Raw genomic sequence first — 18,795 nt, forward strand, 5'->3', positions numbered from 1 at the left:
TGTACATACATGGGGAGAATGCAAATGTTAAAACAAATTAGTAAAAAGTTAAAGATACACAAGTGTTCTTTGTACTATTTTAGTCTTGCATTTTTTTTTTTTGTAAATTAGAAGCGATTTCAAAATAAAAGTTTTTAAAATGGAAAAAAAGAGACTGTCAAGAAATGCCAGGATATCAGATATTATTGGGCAGCCAACATCTTTCTATTGGTAAAGTTTGCCATTCTTTCTCCAATCACTTGCTAAAACCTCAGCAAGAGGAATATAAAGGATTGCTAATCTGAGTCAGGCATAGCACAAGATCAAGGAGAACTAAAAGCAGAATAAACACTCTGATGTAGCCAGTAGTGAGTTAACAGGCTAGATTAAACTCTAGAAGTAAAAAATCTAATATAGGATAAAGAGCAGATTACATAGATAAAGATATGACCAGTGATGTAGTTATGACCCTAAAAATAGAGCACTTTATTTATTTCTACATATTGCTTGCTAATATGCAAATAACAGTTAAAAATACTTTAAAAATAAACGTGGCCAAAAGTAGATTCATTAGAAAACAAAATAAATATTTTTCCCAAAATACTTTATTCCTAATCCCAAGTACTCTAAAAACATACCAGATATTTTAATTTCCCAGAGGTTCTTCTATCTGGGATTTGCAGGTGATTTTTTTTTTTGAGTTGTACATTTAAAACCTCTATGTTTTTGCACCCTAATACATTACAAAAAAACAACAACCTAACACTTTCCTTGTCTGCACCTTGGTCGGTTCAACCGTAATTTCTCTATTAGGGCCCAACAATGCTTAGGCAAAGCACTAAGTCAAAAGCAGTATGAAGAAGAAAAGAGCAGTTTATTTCCCTCACTAATCTTAAAGGTAGTTTTGGTGGATTGTTGATAGTGGTAATGATTTAAAAATATATATTGGGCCTGGCCGGTGTGCCTCAGTGGTAGAGTGTCAACACATGAACCAAGAGGTCACCGGTTCAATTCCTGGTCAAGGCACATGCCCGGGGTTGTGGAGTCAATCCCCAATGGGGCATGTAGGATCTCTCATCGATGTTTCTATCTCTCTACCTCTCTCCTTTCCTCTCACTCTAAAAATCAATAAAAAAAAAAATTTTTTAAAATGCATTTATATATATTTGGATAGAGCTCACAAGTCAATGGAATGTTTCTCAATCTCTGTCTGAAATGGGGGAATTGGACAAAACCAAAATAAAAGCAAGTCACACTTACTTGGTAAACTTTCAAAATACACAGGACCTCAAAATTTTTTTAAATTATATAGACATTAAACCAAAAAGAAAATAAACAATTTCCCTTCCAAGGTAGCCTACTAATATTTTTACTTATTAGTAAGACTAGCTGTAAGTAATAGAAAACAACAAAAAAGAAAGCCTCCTTTCCCTGCTCAGCACCACTGTAACCCTTCTCACCAAAGATAATCACAATTAAGTTGTCTTGTAACTCATTCTCTTTTATAAAGAGAACACATATACACTAGCCCCCCCCCAAAATAAACTTAGGGGGTACATCCCAAGACCCCCAGTGGGTGCCTGAAACCATAGATAATACCAAATACTATGTACACATTTTTTCCTATACATACACAACTATGATAAAGTTTAATTTATATATTAGGCAAAGTAAGAGATTAACAATAATAAGATATAACAATTATAAAAATATACTGCAATAAAAGTTATGTGAATGTGGCATTACTAAGTAAAACATGGATTACTTGAACACAAGCACAGTGATACTATGACAGTCAAACTGATAAACAAGACAGCTACAAACTGATAACAACCAAGACTAAAGGATGAACAGCGTGTACAATGTAGATATGCTGGACAAAGGGATGATTCAAATCTCAAGTGGGAAGGAGCAGGACAGCATGAGATTTCATCACACTACTCCAAATGGCACGCAATTGAAAACTTATCAATTGTTTATTTCTGGATTTTTCCATTATTTTCTGACTGCAACTGACTGCATAACTCAAACCGCAGAAAGCAAAATCATGGATGGGAGGGACTTCTGTACCCACACATACATATTTTTAAAACAGCAATTACTTAAAAGTTCATACTTGCTTTTATTTATGTAGTAAGCTCTTTCCATGTCAGCAGACACAGAGCAAGGTAACTATAACATGTTACTTCATCAAGTGAATGTTTAATAATATATTTAACCAGTTCCATCTTGACAGATGTGTTTGTTTCCACTTTTTTCTAATATAAACAATTATCTCTACCTCTATCTCTCCCCCTCTTTTTTTAAAATGTATTTTTTTTTATTAATTTCAGAGAGGAAGGGAGAGGGAAAGAGAGATAGAAACATCAATGATCAAACATCATTAACCGGTTGCCTCTTGCACACCCCCTACTGGGGATCAAACCCGCAACCCAGGCATGTGCGCCCTTGACTGGAATTGAACCAGGGACCCTTCAGTCCCCAGGCCGACACTCTATCCACTGAGCCAAACTGGCTAGGGCACATCCCCCTCTTTTTATGCATATCTTGAGAGCTTGTTTGGAGGTTCTAGCAGGGGAGCGCAGCTACTCGTATACCCTTGACCGAAGACCGGTCCTCTCCTGGGGGGGGGGGGGGGGGGGGAAGGTCGTCCTCTTCGACCGAGCGCGCAGCTTCGGGAGGGACTCACATGGATCGGTGAGGGAGGAGGGGGACACCCGCCTAGCCAGCCAGATCAGTCGAATCAACCCTGGCGATCAATGGGGTGACAGATGTCGCAGCCAGATCGCCCTCACATCCTTTTTATGCATATCTTGAGTAATCACATATAAGTTTGTCAACATAGTGATAACAGTAAATTCATAGCAGTAGAATTGCAAGGTCAAAAGAACATGTATTTCTTATTCGGGGAGATACCACCAATGCATTCCTATTTTGGCCAACATGATAGTGAACACAGTAATTTCATTCTAATTTGCATCAGAATGAGGCTACTATTTTGAACATTTCTTATGTTTACTCACCATTTTTATTTCGTCTTATGAAAATTGCCTGTTTTTATTTAATGCCCTTTTTCTACTGGGTGCTTGCCTACCTTTTATATGGATTTGTATACTAACTTTACAATGGAAAGTAATTAGCCCCTTGTTACATGTCTTGCAAATACATTCTGTCAATTTATCTTTAGTTATTCAAATCCTATGATGTATTTTTTCTAATTTTTTAAGTTTTTTTATTTCTACACAATCAAATTTATCAATCATTTCTTATATGGCATAATAATGTTGTGTCCTCTTTAAAAGTCCTTTTCACCGAAACCGGTTTGGCTCAGTGGATAATGCGTCGGCCTGCGGACTGAAAGGTCCCAGGTTCGATTCCGGTCAAGGGCATGTTCCTGGGTTGCGGGCACATCCCCAGTGGGAGATGTGCAGGAGGCAGCTGATCGATGTTTCTCTCTCATCTATGTTTCTAACTCTCTATCTCTCTCCCTTCCTCTCTGTGAAAAATCAATAAAATATATTTAAAGTAAATAAATAAATAAAAGTCCTTTTCTAATTCCAGGTAAGTACTGACTAAAGTTCAAAACTGGTTCATAGTGATCATTATAGAATAGAATCAATGAGTTAAGAGAATTAAAAATGTTTTAAGGGAATATATATAAAATAAAACATTAAGTACTAAAGGATTTCATGCAATGTTGCAATCATCAAACAAATACTATACATAATTAATTCAGAAATAAAATGTATGAGTACTAAAAGTAAATGTCAGCCCTAGTCGGTTTGGTCAGTGGATGGAGCGTCGGCCTGCGGACTGAAGGGTCCCAGGTTCGATTCAGGTCAAGGGCACATGCCTGGGTTGTGGGCTCGATCCCCAGTAGGGGGCGTGCAGGAGGCAGCCAATCAATGATTCTCTCTTATCATTGATGTTTCTGTCTCTCTCTCCCTCTTCCTTCCTCTCTAAAATCAATAAATATATTTTTAAAAAATAAAAGTAAATGTCAAACATCTGCTGGCTTTTCCATTAATTAATAAACCAAGGTTATCAAAATAGGTAAGTAAGTGGTAAGGTAAATGTTATAACTCTAAAAACACTAATGATTCCTAGAGCTCATTAGGAGTCTATTTCATTATTTTCACTATAAATTTATTAACAAATGATAGTTTTCTTATTTTAAAGTTGAAATATGAAACAAAATACTAATTTTATCTTAATATAAAACACAGTGTTTCACAAAATATCTAGTTATTTATTTTGATATATCATTATGCTGTAACAGATCAAACTGTTTTGGGGCCAAAAGAAATAATAGTTATGCAAGCAAAAACAATAAGCAGAGGAGATAGAAAACTTGGCTCTACTACATTTCACATAACCAGTGTTTAAAGAGCAATTCGAAAAATGTGTCTGTTTACATACTACATATACTATTTGGTAAGTCTACTCTTCCACTGTAACCACAGGGAGCTCCATCTGATATCTTCTTTAATTACATATAAAGAAATATATAAGAAAAACAAATTTAAAAAAAACAACAAAATAAAAAGCACAGGAAAATACGAACCATGGTTATTTTTTCTAAAATCAATCTCTTAAATAAAACTTAAATACATGAACAGATAAAGTACTATTTTTAAGAGATCTAAGAATAAATTAATAACAGCACCATATTTAAAAATAAAGCAGATTTGAGATCTGACATACTTCCCCCCAAAAAGCAATATGTTATGCTACTACTCCAATTTTAAAAGTAAAATGACCATTTTTTAAAGGTAATTAGAAGCACCTTCAATTTAACAGGAAAGCATCTGGCAATATAAAGCCAAATATGCATCTGTAAAGTAATTTTAATAGTGGATTTACAATAACATGATTATTATTTTTCTTGAAAAGATTTGTAAACAACTCAACCCAAATATGCTGGGTATTTCCTAATAAAAAAAAAAAAAGCTCATTTAAGTTGTTTATATCAAAGTAAAAATCTACTTACAAGTGAATCTGCATCAGGGCATTCCCTATTAAAACAAACAAAGTATTAGAAACATTAAGCTATCAGAACTATCTGAAAATAATGCAATATTAAAAGTGTCTACCTTGGTATTTAAGCATAACTTTTATTTAAACGCTACAAAAATACTTAGAGAAATTATTTCATGAAGATTTTTAAAAATGATTTTTAAATTCAAAAGAAGGCATTTCTGTACCCATAATCCATGACAAAATAAAACAACACAAGTGTTTTTAAAACTACTTTAAAAAGTACTTCTTTTCCTTGAACATACACATGAATTATATCAAGGAAGCTGTCAGTCCTACAAAGATTTCTAGTAGTATTTAATTCTTCAGGGAGAGAAAATGCAAAAAAAAAAAGGGGGGGGGCGGGGGGAGAGGAGGAGGAGGAGGAGGAGGAGGAGGAGAAGGAGGAGGGAGGGAGGGAGGGAGGGAGGGAAGGGAGGAGGAGGGGAGGGGGAAGGGAGGAGGAGGGAGAGAAGAAGAAGAGGAGGAAGGAGGAAGGAGGAGGAGGAGGAGGAGGAGGAGGAGGAGGAGGAGGAGGAGGAGAAGGGAGGGAGGGAAGGGAGGAGGAGGGGAGGAGGAGGGGAGGGAGGAGGGGAGGAGGAAGGGAGGGAGGAAGGGAGGAGAAGGGGAGGGAAGGAAGGGAGGAGGAGGGAGAGAAGAAGAGGAGGAAGGAGGAAAGAGGAGGAGGAAGGAGGAAGGAGGAGGAAGGAGGAAGGAGGAGGAGGAAGGAGGAGGAGGAAGGAGGAAGGAGGAGGAGGAAGGAGGAAGGAGGAAGGAGGAGGAGGAGGAGGAGGAGGAGAAGAAGAAGAAAGAAGAAAGGAAGGGAGGGAGGGAAGGGAGGAGGAGGGGAGGAGGAGGGGAGGGAGGAAGCGAGGAGAAGGGGAGGGAAGGAAGGGAGGAGGAGGGAGAGAAGAAGAAGAGGAGGAAGGAGGAGGAAGGAGAAGAGGAGGAAGGAGGAGGGAGGAGGAGAGAGGAGGGAGGAGGAGGAGGAGGAGGAGGAGGAGGAGGAGGAGGAGGAGGAGGGAAGAAGAAAAATGGTAACAAAACATTTTAAAATAAAATTTTAAAACTTTTTTTTAAAGTCTATACTTTCAAAGCTGACATTTCCAAGTGCAGTACTTTCTATAAGTTAATCTATATAAAAGGTTTCAAAACGACTTTTCTCCAAATTTGTTAAGTGAGTGGTTAGACTTCATTAACTTTCTAGTCTAGTGATGGCGAACCTATGACACGCGTGTCAGAGGTGACACGTGAACTCATATTTTTGGTTGATTTTTCTTTGTTAAATGGCACTTAAATATATAAAATAAATATCAAAAATATAAGTCTTTGCCCTAACCAGTTTGGCTCAGTAGATAGAGCGTCGGCCTGCGGACTGAAGGGTCCCAGGTTCAATTCTGGTCAAGGGCATGTACCTTGGTTGCGGGCACATACCCAGTAGGGGGTGTTCAGGAGGCAGCTGATCGATGTTTCTAACTCTCTATCCCTCTCCCTTCCTCTCTGTAAAAAAATCAATAAAAAATATATAAAATATATATGTCTTTGTTTTACTATGATTGCAAATATCAAAAAATTTCTATATGTGACATGGCACCAGAGTTAAGTTAAGGTTTTTCAAAATGCTGACACGCCGAGCTCAAAAGGTTCACCATCACTGTTCTAGTCTAACGTAATATGTAGTTCAGAACTGGTATTTTATGATTTAACTGATAAACAAACATGACTTTGGATATAAATAAGCAAAAACTATTACTTTAAATATAAAACTAAACATAAAAACCAACCTTCTCAATTAACCTATAATGTAAAATTAAAGACACTGAAGCCATGAGGAATAAGATTAGAAAAAGTTCTATGCATGCATTCTTTAAAAATTCATAAATAAAAATTAGAGTGCATATTTAAAGGGCATTTGGATTAGTTACATATTCTTGGGTTTGAGACAGATAATGCACATAACATCAAGATGTGCCACTTTAACAGACTGAAAATATAGGCATTAAGTACACCTTAAGAGCCAAATGAACAATAAAAAGCACTAAATTAACATATAGGATAAGCAATCTCTATCTAACCAAAGACTAAGCACAATCAGAAAAATCTACAAATTAAAAATTTTTGTTACAGGAAGATATAATGGAATATACTGAATAAATGAAAACAGTGTGGAATGACTACACAGCTCTTAATCCAAACTGAAGCACCAAAGGGACAGGGTAAATACAAATCTCATGTCTTTATATTCACTTAAAATCGCAAATTTTTAAAAAGAGCTTCCTTATTATTGGTAAATGAGGAAACCTAAGTATACTCTGAGGAAATGTTCCACCAGAAAAGGCACTGTAATAATAAATTCAATCTCTACAGAATCAAATCAATTAAGATGTTAGAACATTTCTACTTTCTACTTTTTTTAAAAAGTACAGTTTAAATATAAAAGCAAGGGTACAACTTCCAAACAGTTTGTTCTCTGGCTTTAAGCAGAACTCTGCGGTGTTTATGTCACAACACTCATTTGCTTGCCTTCACAGCGGGCTCTATGTGACCTGCAGATGAAGCCCCAGGAAGAGCATACTCTAGGCAGGACCCTCTTCCACAACCGCTGGCATTTCAAAAGCCTGAGCCTATGAGAATAATTCTGCCAAGAACCTTGGGTATTTTAAGCAAAGTGAATTCTAACATTTTTTCTGCCATGAAGTGTTGAAAGAAGGCAATCATGGTACAACGGTTTAAGGATAATTTTCTGCTCTAGCATTCTCATTGGTAAAAATATTACAATATCCAAATGGCCTATTGATCATACTGAGAAATTACTCATCATGAAAAATTATTTAAAAACATAGATATAGCCCTGGCTGGTTTTGCTCAATGGTTAAAGCGTTGGCCTGCGCACCAAAGGGTGGTGGGTTCTCTTCCCAGTTAAAGGCATGTAACTCGATCTCAGGCTTGATCCCGGGCCCAGTAGGTACATGATCAGGAGACAACCAATCTATGTGTGTCTCTCTCACATAGATATTTCTCTCCCTCACTCCTCTCTCTCCCCCTACCTCCCTTCCACTTTACCTAAAAACAATGGAAAAATTTCCTTGGCCCAGGTTTCACCCTAACCGGTTTCGCTCAGTGGATAGAGCGTCAGCCTGTGGACTCAAGGGTCCCAGGTTCGATTCTGGTCAAGGGCATGTACCTTGGTTGTGGGCACATCCCCAGTAGGGAGTGTGCAGGAGGCAGCTGATTGATGTTTCTCTCTCATCGATGTTTCTAACTCTCTATCCCTCTCCCTTTCTCTCTGTAAAAAAATCAATAAAATATATTAAAAAAAGAAAGAAAGAAAAACACACAAAAAGAGAAAAGGAAAATTTTCTCAGGTGAGTATTAAAAACGAATAATCCTATATAATAAGAGAGGGATATGCTAATTAGCCTAGATATGCTAATTAGTCATGACTGGGTATGCTAGTCACGATCAGATATGCTAATTAGTCACCACCAGATATGCTAACTAGTCATGACCAGTATGCAAATTGACCCTCCAACACAAGAGAGGGATATGCTAATTAGCCTTTATATGCTAATTAGTCACAACCAGTATGCAAATTGACCATCACTCCAATACACAAGATGGCTGCCCCCATGTGGTCAAAGATGGCTGTCCGCCATGTGGCCATAAGATGGCCACCACAAGATGGCCAGCAGGGAAGGGTAGTTGGGGGGACCAGACCTGCAGGGGAGGGCAGTTGGGGGCGACTGGGCCGGCAGGGGAAGGTAGTTAGGGGTGACCGGGCCAGCAGGGGAACAGTTAGGTGTTGATCAGGCTGGCAGGGGAGCAGTTAGGGGGGTGATCAGGCTGGCAGGCAGAAGCAGTTAGGGTCAATCAGGTAGGCAGGCAGGCGAACGGTTGGGAGCCAGCAGTCCTGGATTGTGAGAGGGCCTAAACAGGCAGTTGGACATCCCTTGAGGGATCCCAGATTGGAGAGGGCACAGGCTGGGCTGAGGGACAACCACCCCCCCCTGCAGTGCACAAATTTTGTACACTGGGCCTCTAGTAATTAAAAATAAATAAATATATAAAAACAAATATTGTAAGCTCCCTGAATGAACTGCTGTGAAAAGCATACATTATAAAAATATTTAATTTATGGCCATTATTTTTGTTTGTTACTTCTTGGCCCTTGACCAGAATGGAACTCGCAACACTTCAGACCAATCACTGAGTCAAACCAGCCAGGGCTATGGCCATTACTTTTTATAATATAGTCACTAACAGATGAACTGGCTGCATTAAAAATTTACTTACAAATTAATTGTTTAGACTTCAAAATGTATTTCCGATGTTATAAAAAGAGATTAGATTCCATCCCCTTAGCAAAATACCCCTTTCATAAATGCTCAAAATAGACATTTGCAGGAGAGATGACAAATGTCATCTATAGATATAAATTACTTTGTAATTGTCTTAATTTGTCAACCAAATACCACTTAGAAGAGAGGATGAAACAGAGTTCTGATTATGCTAGAGAAGTAAGAATTTTAAACAAATTTTCAGCCAATGTCACTGGGTCAACAAAACACTTAAGACTTTTAATTAGAGTCTTTCAATCTGGGTTGAGTAATTACAGAAAGAAGGATTTCTCCTGTTCCACTTTGTCTCTGGCTAATCAAAACTCATTGATTCTCAACCCCAGGTATATATAAGCAATTACATAGGCTGCTTAAAACAAAACAAAACAAAACAAAGACTATGCTGGGGCCTCCTGACCATGAATCTGGTTAAATTGGTCTGAGATGGGGTGAGGCATAGATTATTTAAATTTCCCAGGTAGTTCAAATGTGCAGTCAAGGTAGAAACTTCACTTAGCTAATACTAGTTGAAATTCTTTTTTTTTTTTAATCCTCACCTAAGGATATACTTTTATATTGATTTTAGAGAGAGGGAGAGAAGGAGGGACGGAGGGAGGGAGGGGGGAGGGGGAGGAAGAGAAGGAGGGGGGAAGAGAGAGAGAGAGAGAGAGAGAGAGAGAGAGAGAGAGAGAGAGAGAGAGAGAAACATCAATCGGCTGCCTCCTATACACATCCAGACAAGGGATCATACCTACAATCTGGTTATGTGCCCTGACCAGGAATTGAACCCGCAACCCTTTAGTGCATGGGATGATGGTCCAACCAACTGAGCCACATTGGCCAGGACCTAGATGAATTTCTTACATGCTAAGTTATATATTCTTTGCATACTAATTTCTTATTTTTAAGAAAGGTAACTTGAATTTATACTCCATCTCGATCTAAAAATGATGACTGGTCTAAATGTTTGAAACATGTTAGCGTTTCTTTCTCCAACATTTAACATTTTCCATTTATGCATACAGATGGTCCCTACATACAATGGTTCGACTTAATGATAGACCGATACCCTAAGAGGGCAGAGATGCTATTTGATTCACAATTAGGTTATGCCCTGATAAACCCACTGTAAGATGAAAATGCTTTTAAATGCAATAGCCGACCAAACATCATAGTCTACTTAGCCTAGCCTACTTTAAATGTGCTCAGAATATTTACATTAGCTTACAGCTGTGCAACTGTCTTGAGTTTCATCTCAAGAATATTTGCCTTCCTCTTTTCACCAGAAACAGGAGACACAGATGGGAGTTTTACAGATATGATGGGACGCAAAAACATTGTACACTGTAGAGTATCAATTGTTTAACCTCATAATCATGAAGTACAATTTCTACTGAATTCATATTGCTTTCACATCATTGTAAAATTGAAAAATCATTAAGTTAAACCACTGTTAAGTCAGGGTCCATCTGTGCTGTGTTGCTGTGTTTTTCAGATACTGTGTTCTGAGCATGTTTAAGGTAGCATCTTTAAGGCTAAGCTATGATGTTTGATAGGAGTATTACAAGCATTTTCAACTAACGATATTTTTAGTTATGACAGATTTATCAGGGTATAACCCCATTGTAAGTCGAGTAGCACCTGTACATAATTGCTATGTCCCTCACATGCTTAGAATTGTCTAGAAGGATTTTCATCAATTTGTTGACTATAGGTTTTTCTTGCACATCAAGACTTAGAAGATTTTGTAGTTTGCTCTGCATTTTTAATTTTTTAAAAATATGCATTTAAAATATATTTTAAAAAAATAACTAAAAATGCACTTAATTTTATAATATACGAGTAGTTTTAAAGTTTCAATTATAAGACACTAAAGTTTTCATCTTAAATTTTAAAACAAGAAAAGTGAATACTTTTAAGTAAAACCAGAGGAGCTGGCAGATACATTTAGAAGTTAGTATTTTTCACCCGTCAGTGGTTCTCAACCTTCCTAATGCCGCGACCCTTTAATACAGTTCCTCATGTTGTGGTCATTGCTACTTCGTAACTGTAATTTTGCTACTGTTATGAATCGTAATGTAAATATCTGATATGCAAGATGTATTTTCATTGTTCGTGACCCGCAGGTTGAGAACCGCTGCTTAGCCATATATAATTTAAGCTATTTACAAGAGAATTACTTTTCAAATTCAAAAAAGGTCTTAATTATTTCTAATAAAAGAAAGTATTCTGACAATATTTATTATACTTACACAGACTCTGCATCCTTTTCCTTTTTAATTATTCCTGGCAAGCCAAAAGTCTTTCTTTTCCTTGGTTTTATACCTTAAAATAAATGTGTATTAAAAAATGTGTATTGTTACAGAAACATTAACTGTTCCTGATATATTAAATTTATGAATGCATCTTGTATCTAGACACATAATTTGCTCATAACTGCCGATACTAAATTTGGATGATAGAAATGAATATATCTATTGCCAAACCCTAATACTGAAATCAGTTATATTCTCTTTAGACTTATATTAACATAACATAGCCTATTATTCACCAAAAGGTTTTAGAAGATTCACTTGATCAATGAAATTCTCTTTTCTTCTCTAAGTATTCCCCAATTCAGTACATTATTTGCTATATTAGATTTTATTATAAATATAAGGAAATAGAAGGTCAGAAAATATAAATGTGTTATTTTAAGTAAAAGGATGACTCAACATATCCATTAATAGTATAACATGGAAAGCTTATAATATGGCATCCATATGTTATCTCTAATATAAACAATATTATGAGTGGACCTTACCATAAATGAGAAACAAATATTTTTGTTTGGACTAATCTGGCAGTTCTTCCTCCTCTTCTTACATGACCAATTAATTTTTAAAGGTCAGTCGTGCTATTAAATTGTTGATGGAGTTCAGCACTTAAAGCTTAGCTGCTTCCTCTTTGAGAACTTGAGCACACCTAAGCTAACTTCTCATCTTATAGGTGAAGAAACTCCAGGGTATTATTTGTTCTTGTTTTTTTAAGTCAGTGTTATATGACTAAGTAAACACTATAACCAGGATTAGAATTCAGGTGTCTTAGAATAATGTACTTGCATTCAAGCAAAACAAACTCCCTCCAGTGGTCGGCAAACTGCGGCTTGCGAGCCACATGCGGTCCTTTGGCCCCTTGAGTGTGGCTCGTCCACAAAATACCAGCTCTTCCACAAAATACCGACCTCTGCGCAAGGGCCACGAAGTTTCAATCGCACTGTACGTGCGCGCCCACATGTGGTATTTTGTGGAAGAGCCACACTCAAGGGGGCAAAGAGTCGCATGTGGCTCGCGAGCCGCAGTTTGCCGACCACGGCATACCTTTATCATGTTATATTTTTTAAACCAACTACAGTTTTATTCTCACAGAGTAATATTTACTACCTACATTTTACAATAAAGCAAGCTGAAGCACAGAGAATTTAAATCATTCCTGCTCACAAACAGCTAGTAACCATATGAAGTCTAGGCCCCAGAGCTCCTGACGGATTCAATAGTAAACTTACACATGACAGCAAACCATTTCTCCAAATTCTTACACAGGACTTAGAAAAAATAGAAGTTTGCTGACAAAGTAAGATTTCTAAAACATGACAAGAATAGCAGGCATCTCTTGGGTTTCATAAAATGAAAAAGATCCATTTAAATAGAGTATATGTAGACTCTCAAGTCAAATCGTTACTCATTCTGAATGATACTAATATTAACATTAATGCATAACCTCATTAATTACTGAAATATTACCTACTATAGAACAAGCACTATACATGAGTTTCATATTTATGACAACAGAATGTTTAAAAATGGGTGTCAATGGAGAAAACAATCTCAGTGTATATTTGAAGAAAATGCATGTTATATTTAATCTTTTAAAATATATATTCTAATCACTAATCTTTTTGACTAACCTGTTTATTTATTAAGTAAAAATTAGTTTCTGCAAACCTTCAAACCACATTAAGATTTTTTACATCATTACATAAACAAGCTCTAGCAATGGATAGCAGCCCCTCTTTATTTGTTCAATAAACAGATTAGCTAGTTATCACACATTACAACTAGTCAACTTACCTTCAACTGCACTAGCAGGGTCACATTCTTCAAATTCAATAAGGCCTAAAAAATATATGTATATGCATATATATAAACAACTGCTAGAAAAAGCTAGTAGAAAACAATCAGATCAAATCCCATTACAATAAAAGTTGGCCCTTAAACAACATGGGTTTAAACGATGCAGGGACACTTATATGCAGATTTTTTTAAATAAATACCTGTATTGTTTTTGATCCACAGGAGTTCGCAGATGCTGAGGGCCGGCTGCATGCACTGATCTACGCCATTTTATATAGGGGACTTGAGCATCTGTGGATTTTGGTATTTGTGGGGGTAGGGGAACCAATCCGCCCATGGATACCAAGAGACCACTTAAGTTTTTGGGTAGTCAAGTTATATACAGAACTGCGGCTGCATGAAGGTCAGCACCCATAACCCCCACATTGTTCAAGGGCCAACTGTATCTTTTTAAATGTTCTGAAATGTGTGTTCCAGTGTTATCTGTGTTAATATCAGTAATGATTTTAAAAATCAAGTAATCTTAACAGTGAAAATAGTTGACTAGTTTACTATGATGATGACAATTTACTGAAAGCCCTTTATATATGATCTCACAGAACTGGAGACACAGAGATCTAACATGCAGTTTCTGCTTTTAAGGAGCTTGCAGTGTAGTTGAGAGAAAACATAGTAAGAGGGAGCTGCTGAATCCTCGGTTGTGTTCATGGGAAGGACAGGAGGCCAAGATAGTAAATAAAATACTACTAGAATGTAAGCTTGGGACCTTGTCTGTCTCATGCACCACTGTAAAAGGCAAATAAAAGGTTTTCTATATTTACTGAACTAATTAATTAATTATATACTAGCTAAGTGGTAATGCTTGGAATTACAACCCAGATCTAACTCAGCTATTTCCAACTGGTGTGCTATATGTAAGAGGCACACTGGTGTGCCACAGGGATTTTTTTTAAATGCAAAACCTGACCTCTTTTCCCTCAGATTGTTCAATTAAAACAATAGAATGTGACCCTGCTAGTGCAGTCTGGTGTGAATTAATCAGTTATACCTATTTTTTGTCAGATCAGCAAAAATATATCTTTGTTGTGTCACAGAATGTTAGTAGTTTATGTACCATGAGATGAAAGAGGTTCAAAATCATTACTTTAGCTGCATAGCAGGTTAAGGAATTTAAACTGCAATTTGCAAGCAATGGGAAGAGTTTTCATGTAAGACGACACACACACAAACACACACACACAAACATACACACACACCCCTGCAAAGAGGTTTATAGAAAAATTAATTTAGTAGTTGCATGAGTGATAGATTGTAGAAAAGGAGATGATAAAATAGAAATCAGAAAACAACTAAAATAGCCCTGAAATGACAGGCCTGCTGAGACTAGCCTTAAATGCCATAGAATATGGTGTATTTCATGTATGTAAAAATACCAAATTATTTTAGTAGAGAAAGTAGCAAAAGCATGAATTACTCTTCTATCGAACTATCCCCAAAGCTAAATATCAGACTAAAAAATTATCTTCCATTAAATTATCATTTTAGCCCTGTTTTACAATACATACATTTATACAAGTCCAGCATTGTTGTGAAATAATTTTTAATTCATTAATGGTAATTGGTTCCGTTATAACAATATATTTAAAAATAGAGTTTGAAGATTAGATAATAGAGGATTTCACTACTATTTCTTCTGAGACATTAAGCTTAACTGTGTGCAAATTCATAATCAGAGTTCTCATTGATCATTCCATTATGAAAGAAACATTGCTCTACAACTAGGAGCATCTAAAAATATTGGCTAAAATGTCTCCCAATCTAAGGTTTACTTCTTCAGTTCATCTCTATACAAATAGAACAGATTAACATTTAGTGATAAGCAGAATAAAAGTCATAAAAGTGAGCTGGTAAACAAGGTCCTAATGAATTAATTAGTAATACCTTCCTTACTAGGGTATCTTATGATATAAACTTAAGTCAAAGAAAATGGCCCAGTTAAAAATTTAAGAATTAAAAATCCACTCTATGTAAAGCTAAGATTTCATTAAATGAAAGGGTAATGAGCTTGCTCTTAGATTCCTTTCAAGGCCTATGTTAATGATTGATAAAGAGATAAGAACTGGAAGATCAATAAATGTAAAGAATTTTGGTGTGTGTATCTGATAATTAGCAACTTTGTACTTGGTGTAAATATTATAAAGAATGAGAAATCTGCCCAGCTGGAGTAGTTCAGTTGGTTGGAGCATTTTTCCATGCACCTGAAGGTTGCCAATTTGATTCCTGGTCAGGGCACGTAGGCATAGAAGGAAACTGGTAGATGTATCTCTCTCACATTAATGTCTCCTTCCCCCACGCTACCCCCCCCCCCCCCCGCCCCCAGCATGTCCTCCGGTAAGGATTTTATTAAAAAAAAAAAAAAAAAAAAAAGAGCCTGGCCAGAATGGCTCACTGGTTGAGCATTGAGGTCGGGTTTGATTCCCAGTCAGGGCACATGCCCCAGTTGTGGGCTCGATCCCAGTGTGGGGCGTTCAGGAGGCAGCAGATCAATGATTCTCTCTCATCACTGATGTTTCTTTCTCTCTCCCTCTTCTTTCCTCTCTGAAATCAGTAAAAATATATTAAAAAAAATAAAAACAAAAAACTCTCCTAAATTACCAACAGCTATATTATGTATTATGAGCTTTATCACTCACTAATAAAACTTGAGAGAATATAACCACCTGTCAAATAAATCTGAGTTTACAAAAAAAGAACCAGAAATGTGGTTACTCAAAAATTCTCCTACACAGTAACACAGCATATAATTTGTGCCCAATAACCATTTATAGAATTTCTAATACTTAGGCTACTGGCTTACACTAGAGAAAAACAAAACATAAATGCCAAACAAATTGCATTATTTTCAAGTATATAAAAATATGTCTAGAAAGACTTTTACAATATCACCTTAGCAAATACAGTATACTAGAGGTCCGGTGCACGAATTTGTGCACCAGTGGGATCCCTCGGCCTGGCCTGCAGGATCAGGCCAAAACTGGCTCTTCGACATCCCCTGAGGGGTCTCGGATTGCAGGAGGGCAAAGGCCAGGCTGATGGACCTCATGGGTGCACGATCGGGGCTGGGGAGGGATGCGGGCAGTTGGCTAGCTGGGGAGGGACCATGGGAGGGCCCCAGGACATGTCTGGCCCATCTCCCTCTGTCCTGATAGGCCGAACCCCAGCAGCATGCTAACGTACAGGTCGGAGCATCTGCCCCCTGGTGGTCAGTGCATGTCATAGAGATTGGTCGACTGGTCTGTCTGCTCCCTGGTGGTCAGCGCACATCATAGCAAGCGGTTGAGAGCCAAATCATATCATTAGCATATTATGCTTTGATTGGTTGAACGGACAACTGGACACTTAGCATATTAGGCTTTTATTATATAGGATGTTCTTTTAAGATTTTCATGAAAAACAGTATGGAGTTTCCTCAGAAAATTAAATATGGAACTGCCATTTGATCCAGTAAATCACCTGGGAATATAGCCTAAGAAATCCAAAACACCAATCAGAAAGAATGTATGCACCCCTATGTTCATAGCAGTGCAATTTAACAATAGCTAAGATCTGGAAACAGCCCAAGTGCCCATCAGTAGATGAGTGGATAAAAAAGCTGTAGTACACATTTATACCATGGAATACTACACAGCAGTAAAAAAAGAAGGATCTCTTACCCTTTGAGACAGCATGGAGGGACCTGGAGAGTATTATGCTAAATGAAATAAGCCAGTCAGAGAAAGATAAGTATCATATGATCTCACTCATATATGGAATCTAATGAGCAAAGTAGATCCAGAGACATAGAAGCATGGAACAGACTGTCGAATCTCAGGGAAGGCAGAAAAAGATGGGTGGATGGAAAGAGATTAACCAAAGAATTTGTATGCATACATGCATAACCCATGGACACAGATATAGGGGAATGAAGGGGTTGGTGAAGGCCTGGGGTGGGAAGTAGGGATTGGCTAGAAGAGGTTAATGGGAGAAAAAAGTGAACATATGTAATATTTTCAACAATAAAGATTTTAAAAAAAAGATTTTCGGATAGCTTTATAGTTGTGAAAATAGTAAAAACATGCCTTAACTCTATAAAAATTAATCCCTTTAAACAAAATTCTATATATTTTTTCACAAAATCTTTTCCTATACCAGATATATCTTGATGGCTCGTCTCTTTATCTTTTCTAAACAGTCCTTAAAATTCATTTGAAATATGAAAATGTCCAATAAATCATTCAAAATGACATTTTTAAAATATAAGATGTCAAATCCTCTCAAATTGTAAAATACGTATTAAAAATTTTAAGCTGAGTACCATGTATACATAAGCTTTTCTATAAAAGATCAGAATACTAACACAGTTTGTGGTCTAATAAAACTAAATATACCCTTCTTTAAAAAATACATTAAATCATGCATGAAAAAGATTTTCTTTTCAAATTGCGTATGCTCCACATGCTGTTTCACATGGCAAAGCTTTGCATGCCTGGCTCAAGTGCCAGTTGACACCTCAGCTGGATATCAATGCACACGCTCTGACTCCCCTTGCAGCTTGTCACTTCTTAACTGTTTCAGAAGTAGAAGGTTTATTCAGCACCTCCCTCAAATGCTGTCCACTGCCCATCATTCCGCTATTTAATCATAAACAAGTTACTCTTCTTGACAGTACCACAGCCAGACTGAGAGCCAGAAAGAATAGTTTGCTACAACTGGAATTTCAACTTTTAGGCTCAATTAATTCTGTTGTCAAAATAAGTAACTTCTCTTAGCACCTAGATTTTATGCTAGGTCACAAGGGCAATTTAGTTTGCATAAAAGTAAATAAGACCATTTTGGCTGTCTCCTGATGCTCTTTACACATTATCTAAAAATGCTATCATGAGATCAATTAAAGGCAGAAGAAATTAAAGGCAGACCTCCAAAAAGTCAACTATCGAAAGCAAAACAATTCTTACATATGATGCTTTAATAACCAGGTAAAAATAAATTACTGCTATAAAAAAAGTTAACCACCAAAGAATATTACAAACTGCTGAACAAAAATAGACAGAGGTAGAACCAAGATGGCGGCATAGGGAGTAGACCTGTACTGCTGCCTCCCACAACATCACTGAAACTACCAACTATAAGACAAACAACCACCATTCAGAACCATGGGGAAGTTGGCCCAGTGGAAGTTCTACAACTGGAAGGAGAGAAGGAAGCCCAGTGAGACTGAGTACGAGCTACAGAGGCGCCAAAAACAGAGGTACACAGTCCCACGCCAGGCGGGCTGCAATTGGATGCGTGGTTTTTTTTCAATCGGATTGCTC

The 18,795-nt window shown here is 37.1% G+C and overlaps 1 protein-coding gene across 6 annotated transcripts in view; it reads right to left on the reverse strand.

Moving 5' to 3' along the window:
• Positions 1-18,795, reverse strand: part of FCHO2 (FCH and mu domain containing endocytic adaptor 2) — a 117,705-nt gene that overhangs the window by 39,935 nt on the left and 58,975 nt on the right. For 5 of the 6 annotated variants that reach the window (XM_059694349.1, XM_059694353.1, XM_059694348.1 and 2 more), the window contains 3 exons: positions 13,442-13,486; positions 11,585-11,657; positions 4,970-4,994 (listed from right to left, as the gene is read on the reverse strand). In XM_059694349.1, the coding sequence (XP_059550332.1) occupies positions 4,970-4,994; positions 11,585-11,657; positions 13,442-13,486 (143 nt within the window). The remainder of the gene's footprint in view (positions 1-4,969; positions 4,995-11,584; positions 11,658-13,441; positions 13,487-18,795) is intronic. The other variant, XM_059694350.1, reaches the window with a different exon arrangement.

Source organism: Myotis daubentonii, chromosome 4 (assembly GCF_963259705.1).
Source record: "Myotis daubentonii chromosome 4, mMyoDau2.1, whole genome shotgun sequence".
NCBI lineage: Eukaryota > Metazoa > Chordata > Mammalia > Chiroptera > Vespertilionidae > Myotis > Myotis daubentonii.